The sequence below is a fragment of the Portunus trituberculatus genome, chromosome 49 (genome assembly GCF_017591435.1).
Source record: "Portunus trituberculatus isolate SZX2019 chromosome 49, ASM1759143v1, whole genome shotgun sequence".
In the NCBI taxonomy this organism is placed as follows: Eukaryota; Metazoa; Arthropoda; class Malacostraca; order Decapoda; family Portunidae; genus Portunus; species Portunus trituberculatus.
Window position 1 is genome coordinate 20,297,484 of NC_059303.1, and position 20,000 is coordinate 20,317,483.

Below are 20,000 nucleotides of genomic sequence, written 5' to 3' on the forward strand. Positions count from 1 at the left end.
TTGTCATTGGGAGAAAGAGAGAGAGAAAAAAAATGATGGTGTGTGGATAGGTTGACTTTTAGGACTATTATCAAGACCAGACTGTTTTTTTTTTTTTTTTTTTTTAAGGTGGGATATAGTGGCTAGCTTAAGTGAGAGATAACTGTTACATACTTGTGAGGCCAATAGATCTGCAGGTGTTGTTTTTCCTTTGTGTTCTTGGATGGAATGTGATGGAATTCTTGATGAAGCTGTTCTACTACTACTGCTACTGCTGCTGCTACTACTACTACTACTACTACTACTACTACTACTACTACTACTACTACTACTCCATCCATGCAGTGTTATTTCCTATATTGACTCACTCTCTCTCTGACAAGTGTGAAAGGAGAGAAAGATTCCTCTCTCTCATTTCTTTTATCTCTCTTTTCTCCTCCTTCTGTCCCATCACCACCACCACCACCACCACCACCACCACCACCACCACCACCACCACCCTCTTTCAGTCCAGTTCCCAAGACCTTCCCATTCCTTTCCATTTCTTCTCCCAGTCTTGCTACATCCAATACCTTCCCGTACAAATTGAGTCCATTCATCTCTCTCTCTCTCTCTCTCTCTCTCTCTCTCTCTCTCTCTCTCTCTCTCATATAAGGTGTGCAGTTAGTCAAGTAGAAACATTTCGATTCCAAACGTCTCTCTCTCTCTCTCTCTCTCTCTCTCTCTCTCTCTCTCTCTCTCTCTCTCTCTCTCTCTCTCTCTCTCTCTCTCTCTCTCTCTCTCTCTCTCTCTCTCTCTCTCTCTCTGATGGTGCCGCTGGTCAACCCATTCCAATATTCACTCTGTCTCTTTAAACTCCCTTTATGATTCATCATAATTTTTGGGAGGCAAGGTTGAGATTGAGAGTGGCAAAGGAGTATGTGAATACAGTGAAGTGAGTTGATTCTTCTTCTTCTTCTTCTTCTTCTTCTTCTTCTTCTTCTTCTTCTTCTCCTCTTCCTCTTCCTCAAAGCCTCGAAAGGACTAACATATTTGATGAGGTTCCTTTCTTTCTCTATGTTCTTTTCCTTTCTTCTTCTTCTTCTTCTTCTTCTTCTTCTTCTTCTTCTTCTTCTTCATCTTCTTCCTCCTCCTCCTCCTCCTCCTCCTCAATGCCTGTTGCTGTTTACCTTGATTTACGTTCCTTAGTGTTTGTATTTCTCTCCACAAAAGTGTCGTAAGACCCAAAAATTTCGCTACTGTTTTGTTTTCCATTTATATTCTCTCGTGTTCTCCATTCCTGCTCTTTCTCCTCCTCGTCCCCTAAAAAACCCAGCTTATTGAGGACTATATCTTGTTTTTTTGTTTTACTGTTGTGTTCGTCTGTGTATTTCTCTTCTCTTCCTATTCCTCTTGCTCTTCCTCCTCTTCTTCCTTCCCAAAACAGACTGGTTTAAAGGACTAACAAATCTGGTGGTGTCTGTTATTTCTTTGTGTTCTTTTGAGTTTCCCCTCCTGTTCTCTCCTCCTCCTCCTCCTCCTCCTCCTCCTCCTCTTTCATCTCTCTCTTGAAGTAACCCAACAAGTCACCCTCATCTCATCATCTCTCCCTCTCCCTTCTCCCCTCAATCCTCAGCCCGCCTCGCCTCAACACGCATCATTAATCATCAAAATTAACAAACTATTCCTGTTGGGGGTGACTACACGACTCCCCACGACTCTTTAACTGCGGCTTGTACGACCACCATCACTACTACCACCACTACAACGGCTGTCACGACCCTCTAACTGCGGCTCCCACGACCACGGCTGCTACTACCATTACTGCTACGGCCTCTATCACCACAATCGTCACCATTACCACTCCCATCACACCAGTAACCCCGATTCACTTTCTCTCTTCTCCCCACAGTCAGTATAGCAAGATGGAAGGAGGGGGTTATGTCTGTCTGTCTGTCTGTCTGTCTGTCTGTCTATGTCTCTCTCTCTTTAGTATATGAACCAAAATATTGAAAAACTTACATTACCACGACCAACATCCATAAATTTACACTTCTTTTTATATTTCCCGCTCTTTTTTTTCCTTCCTATTTCTTTCAATTACGTTCTATTTCTATACCGTCTCCATTTTTTTCTTGTATCTATTCTAATCTTTCTTTCTAGGACGATATTTTATTATTTTCATCTTTCCTCTTTTATTTTATCCTCTGTTTTTCTATCTCTGAAGTTTTCCACCGCGTCAATCTCTCTCTCTCTCTCTCTCTCTCTCTCTCTCTCTCTCTCTCTCTCTCTCTCTCTCTCTCTCTCTCTCTCTTCCATTCATCCACCACTCGGCGTGAGAACTAATTTCTTATCTCTTTTCAAATCTAATGTTTTCAAGCTTGAACCAATTATTCCTTGTCCAGTCCTGATTAATCACCCTGAGAATTACTTTACTTAAGGCAGAGTTATCTTTTTTTTTTTTTTTTACTGTATTTCAAATTAAAGCAAGTTTGAATCCGTGCCGTATTTCTTGCCTATTCAAAGTAATGACTCTAATATATTTACTTAAGCTACCATTTCCTGCCTATCTTGATTTTATTTTATTCATTTTTGGAGCAAATCTAATTTTACTAAGCATAAAACCGCCATTTCTCATCCCATCCATATTATTGAACACTGAGAATTTTTGCTAACGTCAACCAGCTGAGAGAGACGCGCCTGACTGACTGACAGAAATTTGCTGAAGTTATCATTTCTTTCCTATTTTTATTATCAATTTACTTTTTTTTTTTACTTCATCTGACATAAACCCGCCATTTCTTATCTCATCCAAATTAACAACCCTGAAAAATTCTGCTAACATCGACCAGCTGAGCGAGAGAGAGAGAGAGAGAGAGAGAGAGAGAGAGAGAGAGAGAGAGAGAGAGAGAGAGAGAGAGAGAGAGAGAGAGAGAGAGAGAGAGACTGGACTGACTGACTCTCAAGAACACCAGCAAGGAACAAATAAACGCAGCGAGGCACAGAACACGACGCCTCAAAGCAAGACAAACACACGGCCTGACCTGACTTGACCTAACCGGGGACACGATTTACGTTCACGCGAATTCAAGTGAACGAGGCGGAGGAGGGAGCGTAAAGACGAGGATAAGAGGAGGCAAGGCATCGTACATTTCACCGACTGGAGCCTGGAAGGAGGAAGGGAGGGAGGCTCACATTGGGGAGGGAAAACTTAAGGATGTGTGTCCCGTATTCAGAAACACTTTGCTCTCTTACTCTCTGTATTTTTCAAAGGGCACAGGGATGATTCAAAGTGTTAACGAGTGTTTTTTTTTCTGTTAATAATATAAAAATTTTGTTAACCTATCAATAAAACCGCCATCCCCACTATTTTCCAAACGCCATAGAGATAATTCAACGTGCAATGGAGTGTTTTTCTGTCAATAATATAAAACTCTTGTTAACCTATCAATAAAACCGTCATCCCCACTATTTTCAAAAGGCTGTAGAGATAATTCAATGTGTTATCGAATGATTTTTCTGTCAATAATAAAAGAATCTTTATCTGTCAATAGAACCAATAGAACCGCTATCTTTACTATATTTCAATGACCAATGAGATAATTCTGAGTGTAATCAAGTGTTTCTTCTGTCAATAATATAAAAATCTTAATAATCTGTCAATAGAACCACCAAAAACATCTTTAAAAACTTGTAACTTTAACCACAGCCTCTTGAAAGCAGTGGAATTGCGGAAATTTCAAAATGTAGCTCTCAGTCTCCCAACGACCTTAGCTTCACCTGCCTCGCGTCTCTCGGGGAAGGTAAGACTGAGGTTAGAGTTCTGGAGGCTGGAGGCTGGTGAAGCGGCCCAACATTGCTCAGTGAGGTTAGAACGAAGAGAGTTGTATCCCTTAGAGGTTCAATTATCCTCAGAATGAAAGAAGCAAGGAAGGAATGAAGCAGGAGAGAGATGAGAGAGAGGAAAGGAGAGAGAATATATAAAGTAAAGTAAGATGAGATGAAGGAGAGGAGAAAAAAGAAACAAGGTGTAAGATGTGGTGAGGTGAGGTGAGGTGAGGTGAAATGCATGTTATTTATTACGTCTCTCTCTCTCTCTCTCTCTCTCTCTCTTCTCTCTATCTATCTTGTGACTGCCGGCGGCCTCTGAAGCTCATCACGAGGGGAGAGGAATTCAGAATTGCTAAGTGAGTGAAAGGGATGAGACAAGAGCGAGAGCGAGAGAGAGAGAGAGAGAGAGAGAGAGAGAGAGAGAGAGAGAGAGAGAGAGTGTAACTGACGGACTGACATCTGAACACAGGCCACGTAAGGCTACCACGGTCCAAGCCAGACGGTCCCTTCCTAAACAAGACAATGAAGGCAGACTAACGATCGAGGTAGCGTTACAATGAAGGTGCCGAGGCGGTGGACCAGCGGCGCCTGTCTCGTGACGGTGACGCTGGTGTTTGATAAGAGAAGATACAAAAACTGAAGAATGTACGAGCAGTCAAGTTTGATTAAGGTCAGGTCAGGTAAGGTAAGGTAAGGTAAGGTAAGGTAAGGTAGGTTAGGTAAGGTTAGGTTAGGTTAGGTTAAGTTAGGTTAAAGTTATGGCTACGTTAGGTTAGATTAAAGTTATGGTTAGGTTAGGTTAGGTTTGATACAAGATCATAATAATATAAATACCTTTAAACCTTTCCGTACTGTGACGCATTTTTATCATGACTTTTTGATGTGATTAGACGATTTTACTTACACCAAGGTTCTATCGGGATCAGAAGATTAATAGTACAGAGTCCTCATCATTTCAATCCCAACATGAGTTTCCGAAGGTGTATAAAACAGTCAAATAGTATCCAAAATAAATATGAAGACGTGTCCTGGTACTGAAGGGGTTAAAAATGCTAACAAAAGAGGTAGAACATAAGAATGTACTATTAATAAACTCTGTCATCGTTTCCCGCCACACACCACAAACAACAGTAGCTTCTAACCAATTCAATTTTTTTTTTTTTTTATTTATACCATGTGGGCTTTTCACGAGAATTTATGGGCTAAAGGGGATACTTTTTGGGGTACCTCCTATCTCAAAAGCCCACCCGCTAGGAAACCCTTGCCCCGAGTGAGGAAGCCCTACCTACACTCGGACCGTGGACAGGATTCGAACCCATGCGCTTGGAGACCCTCGAACCCCAAAGCACGTATGGTTCCACTGTACCACGGCAACATTACCGCTGGGAGGAAAAATAAGAGTGGATGTTAAAATACCCGACATTTTGAGATAACTAGAGAAAATGTTCTTGGATACTGTAGAAACAAGGGTTAAATGTTAACAAAAGGTCATATTTTAAAGAACCTTGTATTTTTGTTACCGTTTCTGCAATGCATACATAATGAAGACAGTGGCAAGAAGACAAAGGTTACGCTCACTGCACCAAAATACATCCAGGACAGCAACAGGGAGACTTACTGCAACAAAAAGAGTGAAGACACCAACGGGAGGACAAAAGTTAGTCCCTGCACAACACCAGACTACAAGAGGACAAAGTTCAACACACACACACACACACACACACTTTCATTCTTATACTTTTTTCCTTCCTTCCTCCTTTTCCCTAATTCCTTCTCTTCTTTTCCTCCGATTTTCCTCTCCCTCATATCTCCTTTCTCTCCAACTCAAACCAATCTCTCTCTCTCTCTCTCTCTCTCTCTCTCTCTCTCTGTAGGTGAAGTGGAGCGAAAACAACTTAGCCAGGCTGCCTCGGCACTCGCAAACCCTTTATGAATTTTAAAACGTTCGATTAACTTACCACGATGGCGGCGCTGTACCCTAAACACAGCACAGCCACGAACCACGCCGCCTGCTGCCTGTCCCGTAAAGATCTCTAAGCAATTCTCACAAAGGCAATGGATAGGCTGCCCTGCGCTATGCTATGAAAGGCTTCTAATTTCGTGGCCTGGTTTACAAAGCCGGGCAACCTGAGCTGTATTGTCCGGCGCTGGATTGCTAATGAGAGACGGTCTGCTGGCTGGTGAGGTCTGGTGTGCTTGTATCAAAGTTGCTTCGCGTCTTTCCTTCTGACCGGAGAGCAAGTTTGTGGTTATGTATTTTTACTTAATTACTTTATAAGGGGTTCTAGAAGACGTGACTTAGTTTTTCAATTGTTTTCATATTTTTAATACCTTCAATACCATACCGTGTTTTCATATTCATTTTGCTTACTATTTGGAGATTTTTCATAGCTTCAGAAACTTTTGTGAGGATTTAAATAGTGAAGATTTTGGACATTAATCTTCTGACCTCCGTAGACCCTTCCTGATGCCAATGAAATCGTCTAGTCATACCCAAAAATCATGGTAAAAATGCGTCCCAGTACTGAAGAGGTTAAGGGTGTTTTAGTGCTTTCAAGAATTTTTTTTTTGTTTCGAAGAATGTTTTTCGACCTTTCACGTTTATTCTCAAAGGTATTTCATCTTTTCGGTGTTGCTTTAATATTTTCAAGGATGTTTTCACACATTATACGGGTATTTTCAAAGATATTCCGTCTTTTCGATATGATTTCAATGCTTTCAGCGGTATTTTCAAACTTTTACGGGTATTTTCAAAGGTATTTAATCTTTTCAATATTACTTTCATGTTTTCAAGGGCGTTTCCAGACCTTCTACGCGTATTTTCAAAGGTATTTCATCTTTTAATATGGTTTTAATGTTTTCAAGGGTGTTTTCAGGTTTTTTACCGGTCTTCTCAAAGGACACACCATAGTCTCCCTTCAACAACCCAGCCAGAAATCCCTCAAGGCGGCGGACACAGTATCCATCTCGCCATAATAGAGAAAACAGGGAGACTGGGAAGTAGTGAACGGAGGGAGGAGAAAGATTTCTGCCGGCGCCCAGAGAGAACGAAGCGGGAATGAAGACCAGAGGGTGATTAATTGAGGAAACGAGGGGAGCAGGATAGAGACAGATGAAGAGATGCAGAGAGAGAGAGAGAGAGAGAGAGAGAGAGAGAGAGAGAGAGAGAGAGAGAGAGAGAGAGAGAGAGAGAGAGAGAGAGAGAGAGAGAGAGAGAGAAACAAGTCCACAAACGAATAGGAAAGATGATTTATTTGGTCCTAACAAGACGTCGAGGAGGAGGAGGAGGAGGAGGAGGAGGAGGAGGAGGAGGAGGAGGAGGAGGTCCGGTCAATATATAGGTGAGGAAGGAGAGTCGGAACATTAGGATGGAAGGCCAGTTATTACATCGGCACTGGCTTGTTATTAGCTCACCCACCCACTTTCTCTCTCTCTCTCTCTCTCTCTCTCTCTCAATAAAAGATTAAGAGAGAAAAAGAAGATAATTTCGTTAATGAGGCAGCCTTTTTTTTTTTTTTTCATCGTATTCTCGTGTTTTTATTATTTTTTTCATCACGGCCGGTAGACGGACAGGTGGCGGAGGGACTGACGCAGGTACCAGGTGACGAGTGACAGGTGAGCGTGACAATTAGTTAAGACGGAGGTTATGCTCTCGCTGTTAACCCCTCAAGTATCATGACGCGTTTCCATATTCATTTTGGTTACTATCTGGTGATTTTACACAGCTTCTGAAACTCATGTCGGAGTTAAAAATAGTAAAGACTTTGGCCATTAATCTTCTGACCTCCACAGACACTTCCTAATATCAATAAAAAGTCTAATCGTACACAAATCTCAAGATAAAAATGTATCCTAGTAATGAAGGAGTTAAGGATACCAGGCAATAGTTTAATTAAGTTAGGTTAGGTTGGGTTCGTGAAATTCAGGAGGAAAAATGAAAGAAAAAAAAGATGAATGATAATAAAAAAAATATGAAGCAGCCCAGGTGTCACGAAACATATTTAGAGACGCGGGTGAGTGGCGGCAACAGAGGGCACTCACAAACACGAGGATGATGAGATGAGAGGCGTGAGTAGTGAGTGGCCTGGCGCGGTTCAGGTCACGCCAGGCAGGAGGTGGCGGAGGGAAGGGTACAGTACTCACCACAAGCATCTCGGAGGGCTCGAGGATGAGGCACTCGTTGGTCCGCCGCCCCCCGCCTCCCGAACGCTTCCCGAAGCTGCGAATAGAAAGATAAGTGTTACGAACGATGCTGGTACTACAACATTAACAACAACAATAACAACACCATTAATAACACAACAAAATATTAAAGCAGTAATAATAGCGACATTTAGTACTATTATGTATTGGTAATGGTACAAGAACAGTGACAGCTTGAATATTATCACTGCAGAGGAATATTAGAGGCAGCAACAGCAGTAACAACATCGACCACTATTGCTATGTAGTAATTTCCCCGTGACAATAATGACCACATTAACATCACAGCAACAACTAAATACATGAAAAAATAATAACAATAATATCATGAATTGCTACTACTACTACTACTACTACTACTACTACTACTACTACTGCTGCTGCTGCTATTACTACTACCACGCCCACCACTACTATCATGCTTATACCACGATTTCGATGTGGCTTTCAAACACACAAATTTGTCGCCTGGTACAGATGGAGTATAAAATCTACGGCAGAAAACTCGCCTAGATTTTGACATTTTGTTAAACCGCTAGTCTGAAAATTGACCACAAGTGGTTAGTTCAAGTTCAGCACAGTTTTGCTCGTTATCATCATCATCAGCAGCAGCAGACAGCGCCCCTTCTTCCTTGCACCCATACCATACCACACACACACACACACACACACACACACACACACACACACACACACACACACACACACACACACATATTCTCTCTCTCTCTCTCTCTCTCATAACAAAAAAAATCCTTTGTGGCTTTTGAAAACAGTCTTAATGAGGGAACAAAGTGTTTAAAAATACGGGCATCTCTCTCTCTCTCTCTCTCTCTCTCTCTCTCTCTCTCTCTCTCTCTCTCTCTCTCTCTCTCTCTCTCTCTCTCTCTCTCTCTCCCCGCAAACAAGAGTGGGGTTAATTAAGGGCCGGCCCGCGCGCCTTGGTTCAGTACGGAGTTTTGCCTGAGCCACCGCCACTTCGGGGAGCCATCCACCTTAATGGCGCTGTAAACAAACCCAAGTGGCCGGAGTCAGCTATTTCAGGAGGCCCACAATGGCTCACCATTAGGCACAGCGACCCACGCACAATAAATCCTGTTAATTACATCCCCGCGCACTCACATTTGCTACCAGTTTCCACCTCCCCTCCCTTAGTCTCTTTCTCTCTCTCTCTGGGAAACCCTTTGCTCTCCCAGCAAGACTATTTTCAAGGCCACAGAGATGACTAACAGGGTTCTCACGAGTGTTTCTCCAGTCACTCATGTGAATATACTGTTAATCTATCACCAGGATCAGAAACACTATCAAAAACCAGTGTCACTTCAACTAGAGCCTTTTGAAAATATTGGAGGTGCGGCGGAAATATTTCAACATATGGATCTCTCTGCAGGAACGCCCGCTTGGCACGAGCGAGCGGCGGCAACGTTCATCTCAACACTTCACTCCTCTCCGTTGCTCGGCGAAGCGTGTGTTTACTGTCTCCATCTCGAGGCGGCGCCGGAACGCACACCCCGCTGCTCCCTAGTCTTCCCAGCGTCTCCCAGCTCCGCCTCGCCTTGCCTCGCCTCCCTGAACCTTACGAGGACTCTTAATGGCATTGTGCTTGACTAATACATTGCGGGGCGAGTGTGCACGACAGGCAGGTAAAGGGGAAAGTAAGATGGCATGAAGGCGTTTGGCCTCCAGTCGCCTTACAGCCTCGGGGAGAATGGTGCCATAAAGCAGACGAGAGGGAGGAAGAGAAGGCAGGCGGGGAGAGAGGGTTGCATGGGCGGGGAGGGGAGAACAGGGTAGCATGAGAGGGCGGCGGGGCATATGGCCACTCCTACACCTATTACTCCTCAGCCTCTCCCTTTCTTCTCCGGCATTCCTACGCCTATCACAAGTGGCGGGGCCTCTATAAACAACCAAACTCCTTCAGCATCCTCAGGGAAGTGTGAGGAGGAGGAGGAGGAGGAGGAGGAGGAGGAGGAGGAGGAGGAGGATACAGGCAGACTTCAAAGGTGAGATATTTGGAGCAAGCAGGGCAAGGCAGAGTTACAGAAAGACAGAGTAAGACAGGGTAAAGCACGTTAAGACAGGACAAGACAGGGCAGAGCAGGGCAAGACAGGGTAAGGTTGGGTAAGACAAGATAAGACAAAACAAGCCAGGGTAAGACAGGCAAGGGAAGGCAATGAAGGGCGGACAACGTACTATAGGACAAGAGGAAGGCAGGGCAAGATGGACATTCTATTCACTTCAAATTTCAAGAAAACAATGAAAAATAAGCAATTCTCCTTCACCTAAACTTTCAAATACCAGAAAAGTAAAAAAGCAAACAATAAATAAACTAACGGATATAGAAAACACAAAATAGGTAAAACTACATTGAAATAAAAAAAATCTTTCTCTTTACCATTAGTTTTTTTTTTTCCCCATGCATTTTTTCGAACTCAGCTCCTCCTCCTCCTCCTCCTCCTCCTCCTCTCTACCAACTGTTTGCACTAACCTGGCCAAACAAAGTCCCACTAAAATGACACCGCACACGCTCGCTGTTTGCTTTGATGATTATAATCGGCAGGCCGCGCGATTTGAAGGTTTGGCTACAGTGTTTGTCTTGCGCTGAGAACTCCTACCCTCCCTCACTGTCTCTGTCTCTCTCTCTCTCTCTCTCTCTCTCTCTCTCTCTCCTCCGCTAACTTCACTCACTCACTTAATGGCTCGCGAATAGAAGAGTGAAAGCGAAATGACTAGAGACGAAAAATTAAACGAGAGAGAGAGAGAGAGAGAGAGAGAGAGAGAGAGAGAGAGAGAGAGAGAGAGAGAGAGAGAGAGAGAGAGAGAGAGTATTCCTTTCCCCCTTCCTCTTCTCTCATTCTTTCATTTCCATCCCGTTACGCTTTTTTTTCGTTGAGATGTGAGTGTTGAGAGAGAGAGAGAGAGAGAGAGAGAGAGAGAGAGAGAGAGAGAGAGAGAGGACTGCATCACCATCACCACTCCTTAAGTTGCCGCTGCTTCTTCTTCCTCCTGCTCCTCCTCCTCCTCCTCCTCCTCCTCCTCCTCCTCCTCTTCATGCCTTCTTCCATCTCCTCGTCTCATACTTCAGTCTTGACTCCTCACGGTTCAAAGAGTCACTGCATCTCTCTCTCTCTCTCTCTCTCTCTCTCTCTCTGTCCTCTCTCTCTCGTTTCTCTAATATCACTGCTCTCTCTCTCTCTCTCTCTCTCTCTCTCTCTCTCTCTCTCTCTCTCTCTCTCTCTCTCTCTCTCTCTCTCTCTCTCTCTCTCTCTCTCTCTCTCTCTCTCTCTCTCTCTCCCTTACACTATTACATCTCAAAGGTTAAAAAGCATAACAGGTTAGAAAAGAAAGAATGAGAGAAGAGGACAGGGAGGGAGGAATACTCTCTCTCTCTCTCTCTCTCTCTCTCTCTCTCTCTCTCTCTCTCTCTCGATGAGCGACACCCTGATGGCAGTGTAAATATTGAAGGCAGCAAAGAACAGGTTAAAGTCGCGAAGCCAATAGAGAGAGAGAGAGAGAGAGAGAGAGAGAGAGAGAGAGAGAGAGAGAGAGAGAGAGAGAGAGAGAGAGAGAGAGAATAGTTGAAGGTGGAAAGAAGTGGGGAAAGAAATGAGATATGAGGGAGAGGAAAATGGGAGGGAATGGAGGAAAGGAAGAGAAATGATAAGGAGGAAGGAAAGAAAAAAAGGAAAAAAGAAGGGAAAGTGTGTGTGTGTGTGTGTGTGTGTGTGTGTGTGTGTGTGTGTGTGTGTGTGTGTGTGTGTGTGTGTGTGTGTGTGTGTGTGTGTGTGTCCAGCTATGCATAATGAAAACGATTCTTTTGTTGTTGCTCCTTCAGTGACGCAAGGACACACACGAGAGAGAGAGAGAGAGAGAGAGAGAGAGAGAGAGAGAGAGAGAGAGAGAGAGAGAGAGAGAGAGAGAGAGAGAGAGGCAAGGGTTTGAGCGAGACGGGCAATAGAGGACATGTTTTTTCTTTCTTTTTCTTCTTTTTTTTTTTCAGCTGGGTCATTTTTCAGCCTCGCCTCAGCACCTCCTGGTCCCGGCGTCCCCCAAGGAAATCTTAATATTTTCGAGAGCTTCTTGTCTGCCTTCACTGTTTGAGCACTGGGATGCAAAATGATTCTTGTACTTCGTCGTCTTCTTCTCCTTCCTCTTTTTCTTCTTCCCCCTCCTCCTCCTCTTTCTCTTATTTATTCCTCCTCTTCTTCTTTATTTTTCTCCTTTCCTTCATCGTCGTAATCATCTTCCTTGTTGTTTTTCTTTCTGCTTCTCTATCTTCCTCTTTTCTTCCTCCTCTCTCTCTTCTTCCTCATCATCATTATTTTCTCGCTTACTTCTCCCTCCTCCTCTCCGTCAGCATAATTATTTTCCTGTTATTCTCCTCCTCCTCCTCCTCCTCCTTTCATTCTCCTTGTTGTGTTTCATCATATTTTCCTTCTCTCCTGTATTTCTTCCTGCCCTTGTTTATTCTTTATTCTTCTTCTTCTTCATTCTTCTCATGTTTCTTTTCCTTTCTTCTTCCTCTTTTTCTTCCTATTACTTCTCTCTCAAAGGAGGAAGACTGAGGATAAATATTTTGTGTTTCCTTCTTCTTCTTTGTTAAAGCGTCAATTCAGTTCAATCACTCAATCAATTTTCCTCCTCCTCCTCCTCCTCCTCCTCCTTAAAACCCACGAGGCAAAGCACTTTTTCTTTAATAGAATTGTTAACATTTGGAATAAGCTTCCTTCAGAAATAGTAAACAGTACTTCCATTGCATCATTCAAAAACAAAATTGATAAATATTTAAAGAATAACCCCCAACAAGCTCTCTTCTTGTCTGAATAATTAAACATCTAGTATCAATTATTATGTGTAACCTTCTTATAGATAGATATGTAGAGTTCACCGTAGGGTGAATAATAGAATCTCCTTTCATCCTTTCCTGTGAAAATTCCATGTCAGTTTTTCCACACTGCATGGTACTTTTCCAAACTATTTTCCATGCCAGCGAAAGCTGGAGGGAGTGGTGGGTGGGGAGGAGCCTTCTCCAGTACTGTCCTGTCTCTCTTATCTGTAGCCAGTTAGAAATAGTTACCAAACAGCCTCGAAAGGACCAACAGGTCTGTTGCTGTTTGGCTTTCCTTTGTATTCCTTTGTATTCCTCCTCCTCCTCTTCTTCCTTCCTTCCTATTCTTAACTTTCCTCCTCCTCTTCTCAGGTTTGATTTCCAATACTTTCTCTACCACCATCACTTCTCCTCCTCTTCCTCTTCTTCCTCCTCCTCCTCTTATTCAATCCTCTTCTTCGTCTTTCTCCTCCTACTTCACCTTCACCTAGACATCCTTAAACCACTATTTCACCTCCTTCTCTTCTTCTTCTTCTTCTCTTCTTTCTCCTTCTCCTCTCCTTCTTCTCTTCCTCCTATTTCACCTCCTCTTCCTTCTTCTTCTCCTCCTTCTCTTCCTCCTATTTCACCTCCTCCTCCTCCTCCTCCTATTTCACCTCCTCTTCCTCCTCCTTCTTCTTCTTCTTCTTCTTCTTCTTCCTCCTCCTCCTTCTCCTCCTTTCCCTCAGGACTCCACAACTACAAACTTTCAAGAGTCCTGAATTTCTGGCGTGCCCTTGAGAGACCCGCGCTATTTCCTTTTTTTTTTTTTTTTTTTTTTTTTTTTTCTCTTATTTTCAAGCTTGGAATTATGGGACGTAGGGTTCGATTCTCTATAAATTACCTTTTTTTTCATATTTCTTTTTTTTTCTATTAACTTTTCATATCACGTGTTATTTTTGTTTTATTTTTGTTTTTGCGTTTTCTCTCTCTCTCTCTCTCTCTCTCTCTCCCACTTCATTTCATTCATCTTAATTATCTCTGTTATTTCTTTTTCATTTGTTCTTTGTGTTGGAATTTATTTGTTTCTTTTTCCTTCCTGTCTTTCATCCTGTCCTTCAGCTCTCCACCCTCGTCTCTCTCTCTCTCTCTCTCTCTCTCTCTCTCTCTCAACATTGAACTCTCATAAAAAGTATTTGAAGCCTCCTTTTCCAGAGAGAGAGAGAGAGAGAGAGAGAGAGAGAGAGAGAGAGAGAGAGAGAGAGAGAGAGAGAGAGAGAGAGAGAGAGAGAGAGAGAGAGAGAGAGACAGGCAAGAAACAAACAGACAGACAAAAAGTGACAAGAGGAGGAGGAGGAGGAGGAGGAGGAGGAGGAGGAGGAGAGGAGGAGGAGAGGAGGAGAGAGAGAGAGAGAGAGAGAGAGAGAGAGAGAGAGAGAGAGAGAGAGAGAGAGAGAGAGAGAGAGAGAGAGAGAGAGAGAGAGAGAGAAAATGAGTGGAGTGAGAAAGATCCGTAAAAGTACACATTTAACTCTCTCTCTCTCTCTCTCTCTCTCTCTCTCTCTCTCTTTCGTGTCAGTGAACCAAAGACGCGATGCCTGCCTGTCTCTCTCCTCCTCCTCCTCCTCCCTTCATTCTCTTTATCTTTCCCCTCCTCTCCTTTATCTCTTTACCTCTTTTTCTCTCCATCGTTATTTTTTCTCATGTGTGTCAGTCTTTCTTTTCTTCCTTCTTATTTATCTTCCTCCTCTTGATTACTTCCGTTTTCGTCTCTATTTTCTTTTAAAGTGTGAATCTTTTCTCATTTCTTTCTTTTTTTTCTTACGTCTGTTCATGTTTCTCTTCCTTCTTTTTCTGCATTCCTTCTCTTCTATATTTTTCTTTCGTTTTTTTCTTTTATGTCGTATTCTCGTTAATTGTTTTCTTTGCTTGTCATTTTTTTTCCTTTCCTTTCTCTTCCCTTTTTTTCCTCCTCGATATTTTCTTCTTCTTATTCCCCTTTTTCCTCTATTTCTTTCGCATTCTCTCCTTTATAAAATGTGACTCCTCTTCTCTTCATTTCTTTTCTTACGCTTGTCAATCTTTCTCTTACGTTTCCTTTACTATTCCTCTTTCTTTTATTCAACTTTTCCCTTCCCCCGTATATTCTCCTTTTCGTATACTCTGCAACTTTTTCTCCTTCTCTCTTTTTTTTTTATTTTCTAATGCTCGTCAATCTGTCTCACTCCTTATCATCTGTTTCCTCCTCCTCTTCCTCTTTTTCTTCACCTCATTATTCTTTTTCTTCCCGTGCCCTCCTTCCTCCTTCCTCTGATCCCTTTTTCCTCTCTTCTATGTCTGCCAATGTTTGTCTTTTTTACCTTCTTTCTCCTTCTCCTTCCTACTTTTTTCTTCCGTGTCTTGTCATCTATTTGCGAACGTGTATTCCTTTCTTTCTTCCCCTCTCGTCCTCCTTCCTTATCTTTTTCTTCTTAACTTTCTTTATTCCTCTTCGTCCTTAACTTTAGAGTAAATAGTTTAGTGCATTATATAAAGCCTCGTTAGGTACAAAAGATCTCTTACCATTTGTTCATTCTTTGTGTTGCTTTGTGTTGCGTTGTTCCAGCTTCCTTTCCGGTCTACTAATGCATTCTCGTCCAATTACAGTCTGTTATTTCTGGATCCTTTTAAGTCCACGTACTACTATTTTCATACTATTTCCAGTCGATTTTTTGTAGTTCCAGCAACATTTCCCGCATAAAACTAAAATTCAACGTTCTCTTTCCACTTTCCAGATCGCTACAACTCTCCGACTTACTTTCCAGTCCATCTCTACAACTTCAGTACTTTTTCCAGTCTACTACCACACTAAAGGCAACCCTCCACGTTCATCTGCATAATTCCAGCGCTTCTTTCCAACCTACAACCACGTCTTAACACTCTTCCCCCAGCCAAACATAACATTTTCAGTAGTTTTCCCCGCCACTACCTTCATATATCGTTTCTTGTACACTCCAGCACCATACCCTGCCTAAACACACACTGGATTACTCAAAGACACCATCGAAATAACTCCAACACTGCTACTTTTTCCATTTACAACCGTTCCTTGCCCTAATACATTCACGTTCAAAGACAGGCACATATACACTAGAATATTTAGACACCACTCCCAACACTCTCTCTCTCTCTCTCTCTCTCTCTCAGCCACAGCAATGCCTCACACGCCCCTCGCCGCCCATCCTCATAATCCTCACAGGCTTTCAAAGGGACTGAATGGGCGGCGGTCTCAATGGTTTCTCCGCCCACGCCTTACTTGAGAGACCCTTTTGCGCTCGACCCGCCATTCTTCTCTCCTCCTCCTCCTCCTTTTTCTTCTCGTCTTCCTATTATATTCACTCCCCTTCTTCCTCTTCGTCATTTTCTTTTTCGTTCCTGTTGTCGTTACTCCTCCTCCTCCTTCTTCCTTATTTCCTTTCATCCTCTTTCTTGTCGTTATTATTTTGTCTCTTTTCCTCTTCTTTCTCATCTTATTATTATCATTCTCTTTCCTCTTCGTCTTTTTGTTCCTGTTCTGCTTAATCTTTCTCCTCCTTCTTCTTCTTTTTCCTTATTTCTTGTCATCCTCTTCTTATTTGTCGTTCTTATTTTTTCCTCTATCTCCTCGTCTTATTATTATTGTTCTCCTTCTTCCTCCTCGTCTTATTTTTGTTCCTGTTCTGCTTATACTCCCTCTCCTCCTCCTCCTTCATTTTTCTTTTTTCCAATTTTCTTTTCATCCTCTTCTTATTCTATCCCTGCTTTTTCTTGTTCTTGTTGACGATTTTTTTCCTCTTCTTATTATCATCATCTATCCTCTTTTTCTCTCTTCCTCCTCCTTCTCTTCCTCTTCTGTTTATTCCTCCTCATTCTGCTCCTCTTTCTCTTCTATTTCTTGCTCTTTTTTTGTGCTCATTTCTTCCTCTTCTTCTTCTTCTTCGTTGTTTTGTTGTTGTTGCTGTTGTCATTGTTGCTATAGATTTTGTTGTTCTCCTCCTCCTCCTCCTCCTCCTCCTCCTCCTCCTCCTCCTCCTCCTCCTCCTCCTCTCCTCCCCAAGAGTTCCCAACACAATCTCATCAGCGAGTTTATTCTCCGAAGTTATTTATTTTCGATGCTTTTTTGGGGCGTTTTAGAATTCTTGATTTTTCTTGGAATCTTCCTTCAATTTTTCCTCGGCGAGTTTTTGTAATTTTTTCAATAACTTGGTTTTTGGTTCTCATTTCCAACACAATTTTTTTTTCTCTCGAAGTTCAATTTTGTTTTTAATTATCAGTTTTTATTATTCTTGTTTTTGTTATTGTTGTTGTTTTGATTGTTGTTGTTGTTGTTGTTGATGTTGTTGTTGTTGTTGTTTTGATTGTTGTTGTTGTTTTGATTGTTGTTGTTGTTGTTCATGTTGTTGATGTTATTATTGTTGTTGTTGTTGTTGTTGTTGTTGATGTTGTTGTTTTTGTTGTTGTTGTTGTTGTTGTTGTTGATGTTGTTGTTTTGATTGTTGTTGTTGTTGTTGTTGTTGTTGTTACTATTATCCTTTTTCTACTGCTTGTTCAATCTTATTTTTTGGTTTTTAATTTATTTTCCTTATTTTGTATGATTAATATTTCAATCCTTTTATTATCATTCTCATTTTTAGTCTACTTTCTTATAATTCAATCTAATGCTCTCTCTCTCTCTCTCTCTCTCTCTCTCTCTCTCTCTCTCTCTCTCTCTCTTCCCTTCCTTCCTTCTGTTACCCTTTCTTTGTCCATCTCTCCCGGACTCCACTTATCACTCCAGTCCCCAGCTCTTTGTCTCTCTCTCTCTCTCTCTCTCTCTCTCTCTCTCTCTCTCTCTCTCTCTCTCTCCTTGTAAAGTTCTTTATAACGATATGAAAAAAAAAAAACGTATATAAATTTTGAAGACAATTGTGAAAGAAAATAAATAAATAAATAAATAAATAAATAAGTTTTTTCAATAACCATAACATTTACACACAAATTCTGAAAAAAAACACCAAAAAAAGGGCCAAAAAATAATAAATAAATAAAATAAACGAATCCTTTCTATCCATAATATATATAGATAAAAAAAATCCACCAATTTTGAACACACGAGTGAAAAAGATGACAAAAAAAAAAAAAAAAAAAAAAAAAGTCAAGCATCTCCCTTCACTTCTACAACAGCTACTTTTGTCACACAGTTCTCCCTCGCCACAGCAAATCTTGAGGAGTGAGGTCTGCGCGCCGAGTTAATTCCTGTCTTTCATTTCTCCGACAAGGGATGAAATTTTCTTAATGGCTTTTCTGTTCAGAGTACGACAATGAGGAGGAGGAGGAGGAGGAGGAGGAGGAGGAGGAGGAGGAGGAGGAGGAGGAGGAGGAGGGCGAAAAAAGAGAGAAAAAAGAAAGAAATGAGATTAAAATAAAGAAAAACCGGAGGAGAAGAAGAAGAAGAAGAAGAAGAAGAAGAAGAAGAAGAAGAAGAAGAAGAAGAAGAAGAAGAAGAAGAAGAAGAAGAACGCCACCACCACCAACAACAATAACAAAAGAAACGAGGGATGAGGAGGAAGACACGGAAGAGAAGAGAAAGAAGAAGAAGAGGAAGGTTTGGCGTCATCCTCCTCCTCCTCCTCCTCCTTCCTCTTGCTGCGTCTGCGTCAGGAGGTGGCCCATATATTAGCCTCCGACGCCACCACCACCACCACCACCACCTCTGTAAGTCGTGTCTTGCTCTTTTTTCTCTCTTCTCACATTTATTCTCCTTTCTCATTTTATCTCCCTTGATTTTTCCTCTGATTTCCTCCTTCTTCCTTGTTTCTATTCGTGTTTTCTTTTTCTCATTTGTGCATTTTTTCCATTTTCTATTTGACTTTGTTCTTATTTCCTTTCTTCCTTCTTCTCTCTCTTTTATTTAATTTTTTCTATTCCTTATTGTGTTTTTTTTTTCAATTTTTTCAATCTTGCTATTCACCGTCTTCGTTATCTCGTTTTTCTTCCAATTCCACGTTTGTTTTCGTCGTTTTCTATTTGACTTTATTCTCCTTTCCTTTCTTCCTTCTTCTCTCCTTTTAATATTTTTGATTCTTTCTTTTCTCTTCCATTTTGTGTTCGCTTTCTCTTTTGTTACCTTTATTACTATTCACCGTCTTCGTTATCTCGTATCTCTTCCTCTTCCACATTTCCCTTTGTCACTTTATTTGTTCGCCTCTCACTTCTTTTCCTCTTTCTTTCTTCTTTCCGATTCGTTTTTCTCTTTTTTATTTTTGTTTTGTCATTTTCTTCATTTGAATATATATTTTTTGAATGATCTTAGTTTATTTCCCTTCCCACATTCCGTTTCTTTTATGTTTCTTCTCTGTTTTTCCTTATTTTCTCTTTCGTGTCTGTTTCGCTTATCATTTTTCTCTTTACCTTCTTTGCCTGTTGTAATTTTAATCTTTTTTTTTTTTTTTACTTTTTACTTGGTTTGTTCTTGCTACTTTCACTATCTTCTCTCTTTATTCCTCTTTTCTTTTCTTTCATTCTTTTTTTCTATTACTCTTTCATTACCCTTTTATTCTGCTTCACATTCTCTCGATCATTTTTTCTTTTTTTTCATTTCTTCATCTTATTTCCTGTTGATTATCTCCTACAAGTCTTCTTATCATCAATTTCTTATTCTTTCTTTCATTCCCTGATATCCCTCGCCATTAATTTATTTTCTCTCGTTTTTCCTTTACCATTTCTTCTTTTCCTTCTATCACCTTCTCGTTTCATAATTTCTTTTGTTCCATCATCTTCCTCTCCATTTCTTATCTATTGATTCGTTTCCTCTCGCTCATCCTTTACCATATCTTTTTCTTTCTTTCACATTCTCTTTATCTCAAATCTCACTCATAATCTCTTCTGCTCTTCTTCCTTCTCTTACATTCATTTCTCTTCTTCTTCTCCTTTCCTTTCCTTGTTTTCTCGCTTCCTCAGCATAATCTGATTAGAAAGCAAAAGGTCGTCTCTCTCTCTCTCTCTCTCTCTCTCTCTCTGTGTGTGTGTGTGTGTGTGTGTGTGTGTGTGTGTGTGTCATTCAATTCAAATTTCTTTATTTCTTCTTAAGTTTCTGCCTCGATTTCCTCCATTACCTTTTGTTTTACTTTCATCATTTCCAATATCCTTTGTTCTAGACGGTTGACCTCATTTTCTCTCTCTCTCTCTCTCTCTCTCTCTCTC

The 20,000-nt window shown here is 41.4% G+C and overlaps 1 protein-coding gene across 17 annotated transcripts in view; it reads right to left on the reverse strand.

Moving 5' to 3' along the window:
- LOC123499249 (rap guanine nucleotide exchange factor 2-like) overlaps positions 1–20,000 on the reverse strand; it is a 269,844-nt gene that overhangs the window by 68,786 nt on the left and 181,058 nt on the right. For all 17 annotated transcript variants that reach the window (XM_045247032.1, XM_045247030.1, XM_045247029.1 and 14 more), the window contains one exon: positions 7,933–8,008. In XM_045247032.1, coding sequence (XP_045102967.1) covers positions 7,933–8,008 — 76 coding nt within the window. The remainder of the gene's footprint in view (positions 1–7,932; positions 8,009–20,000) is intronic.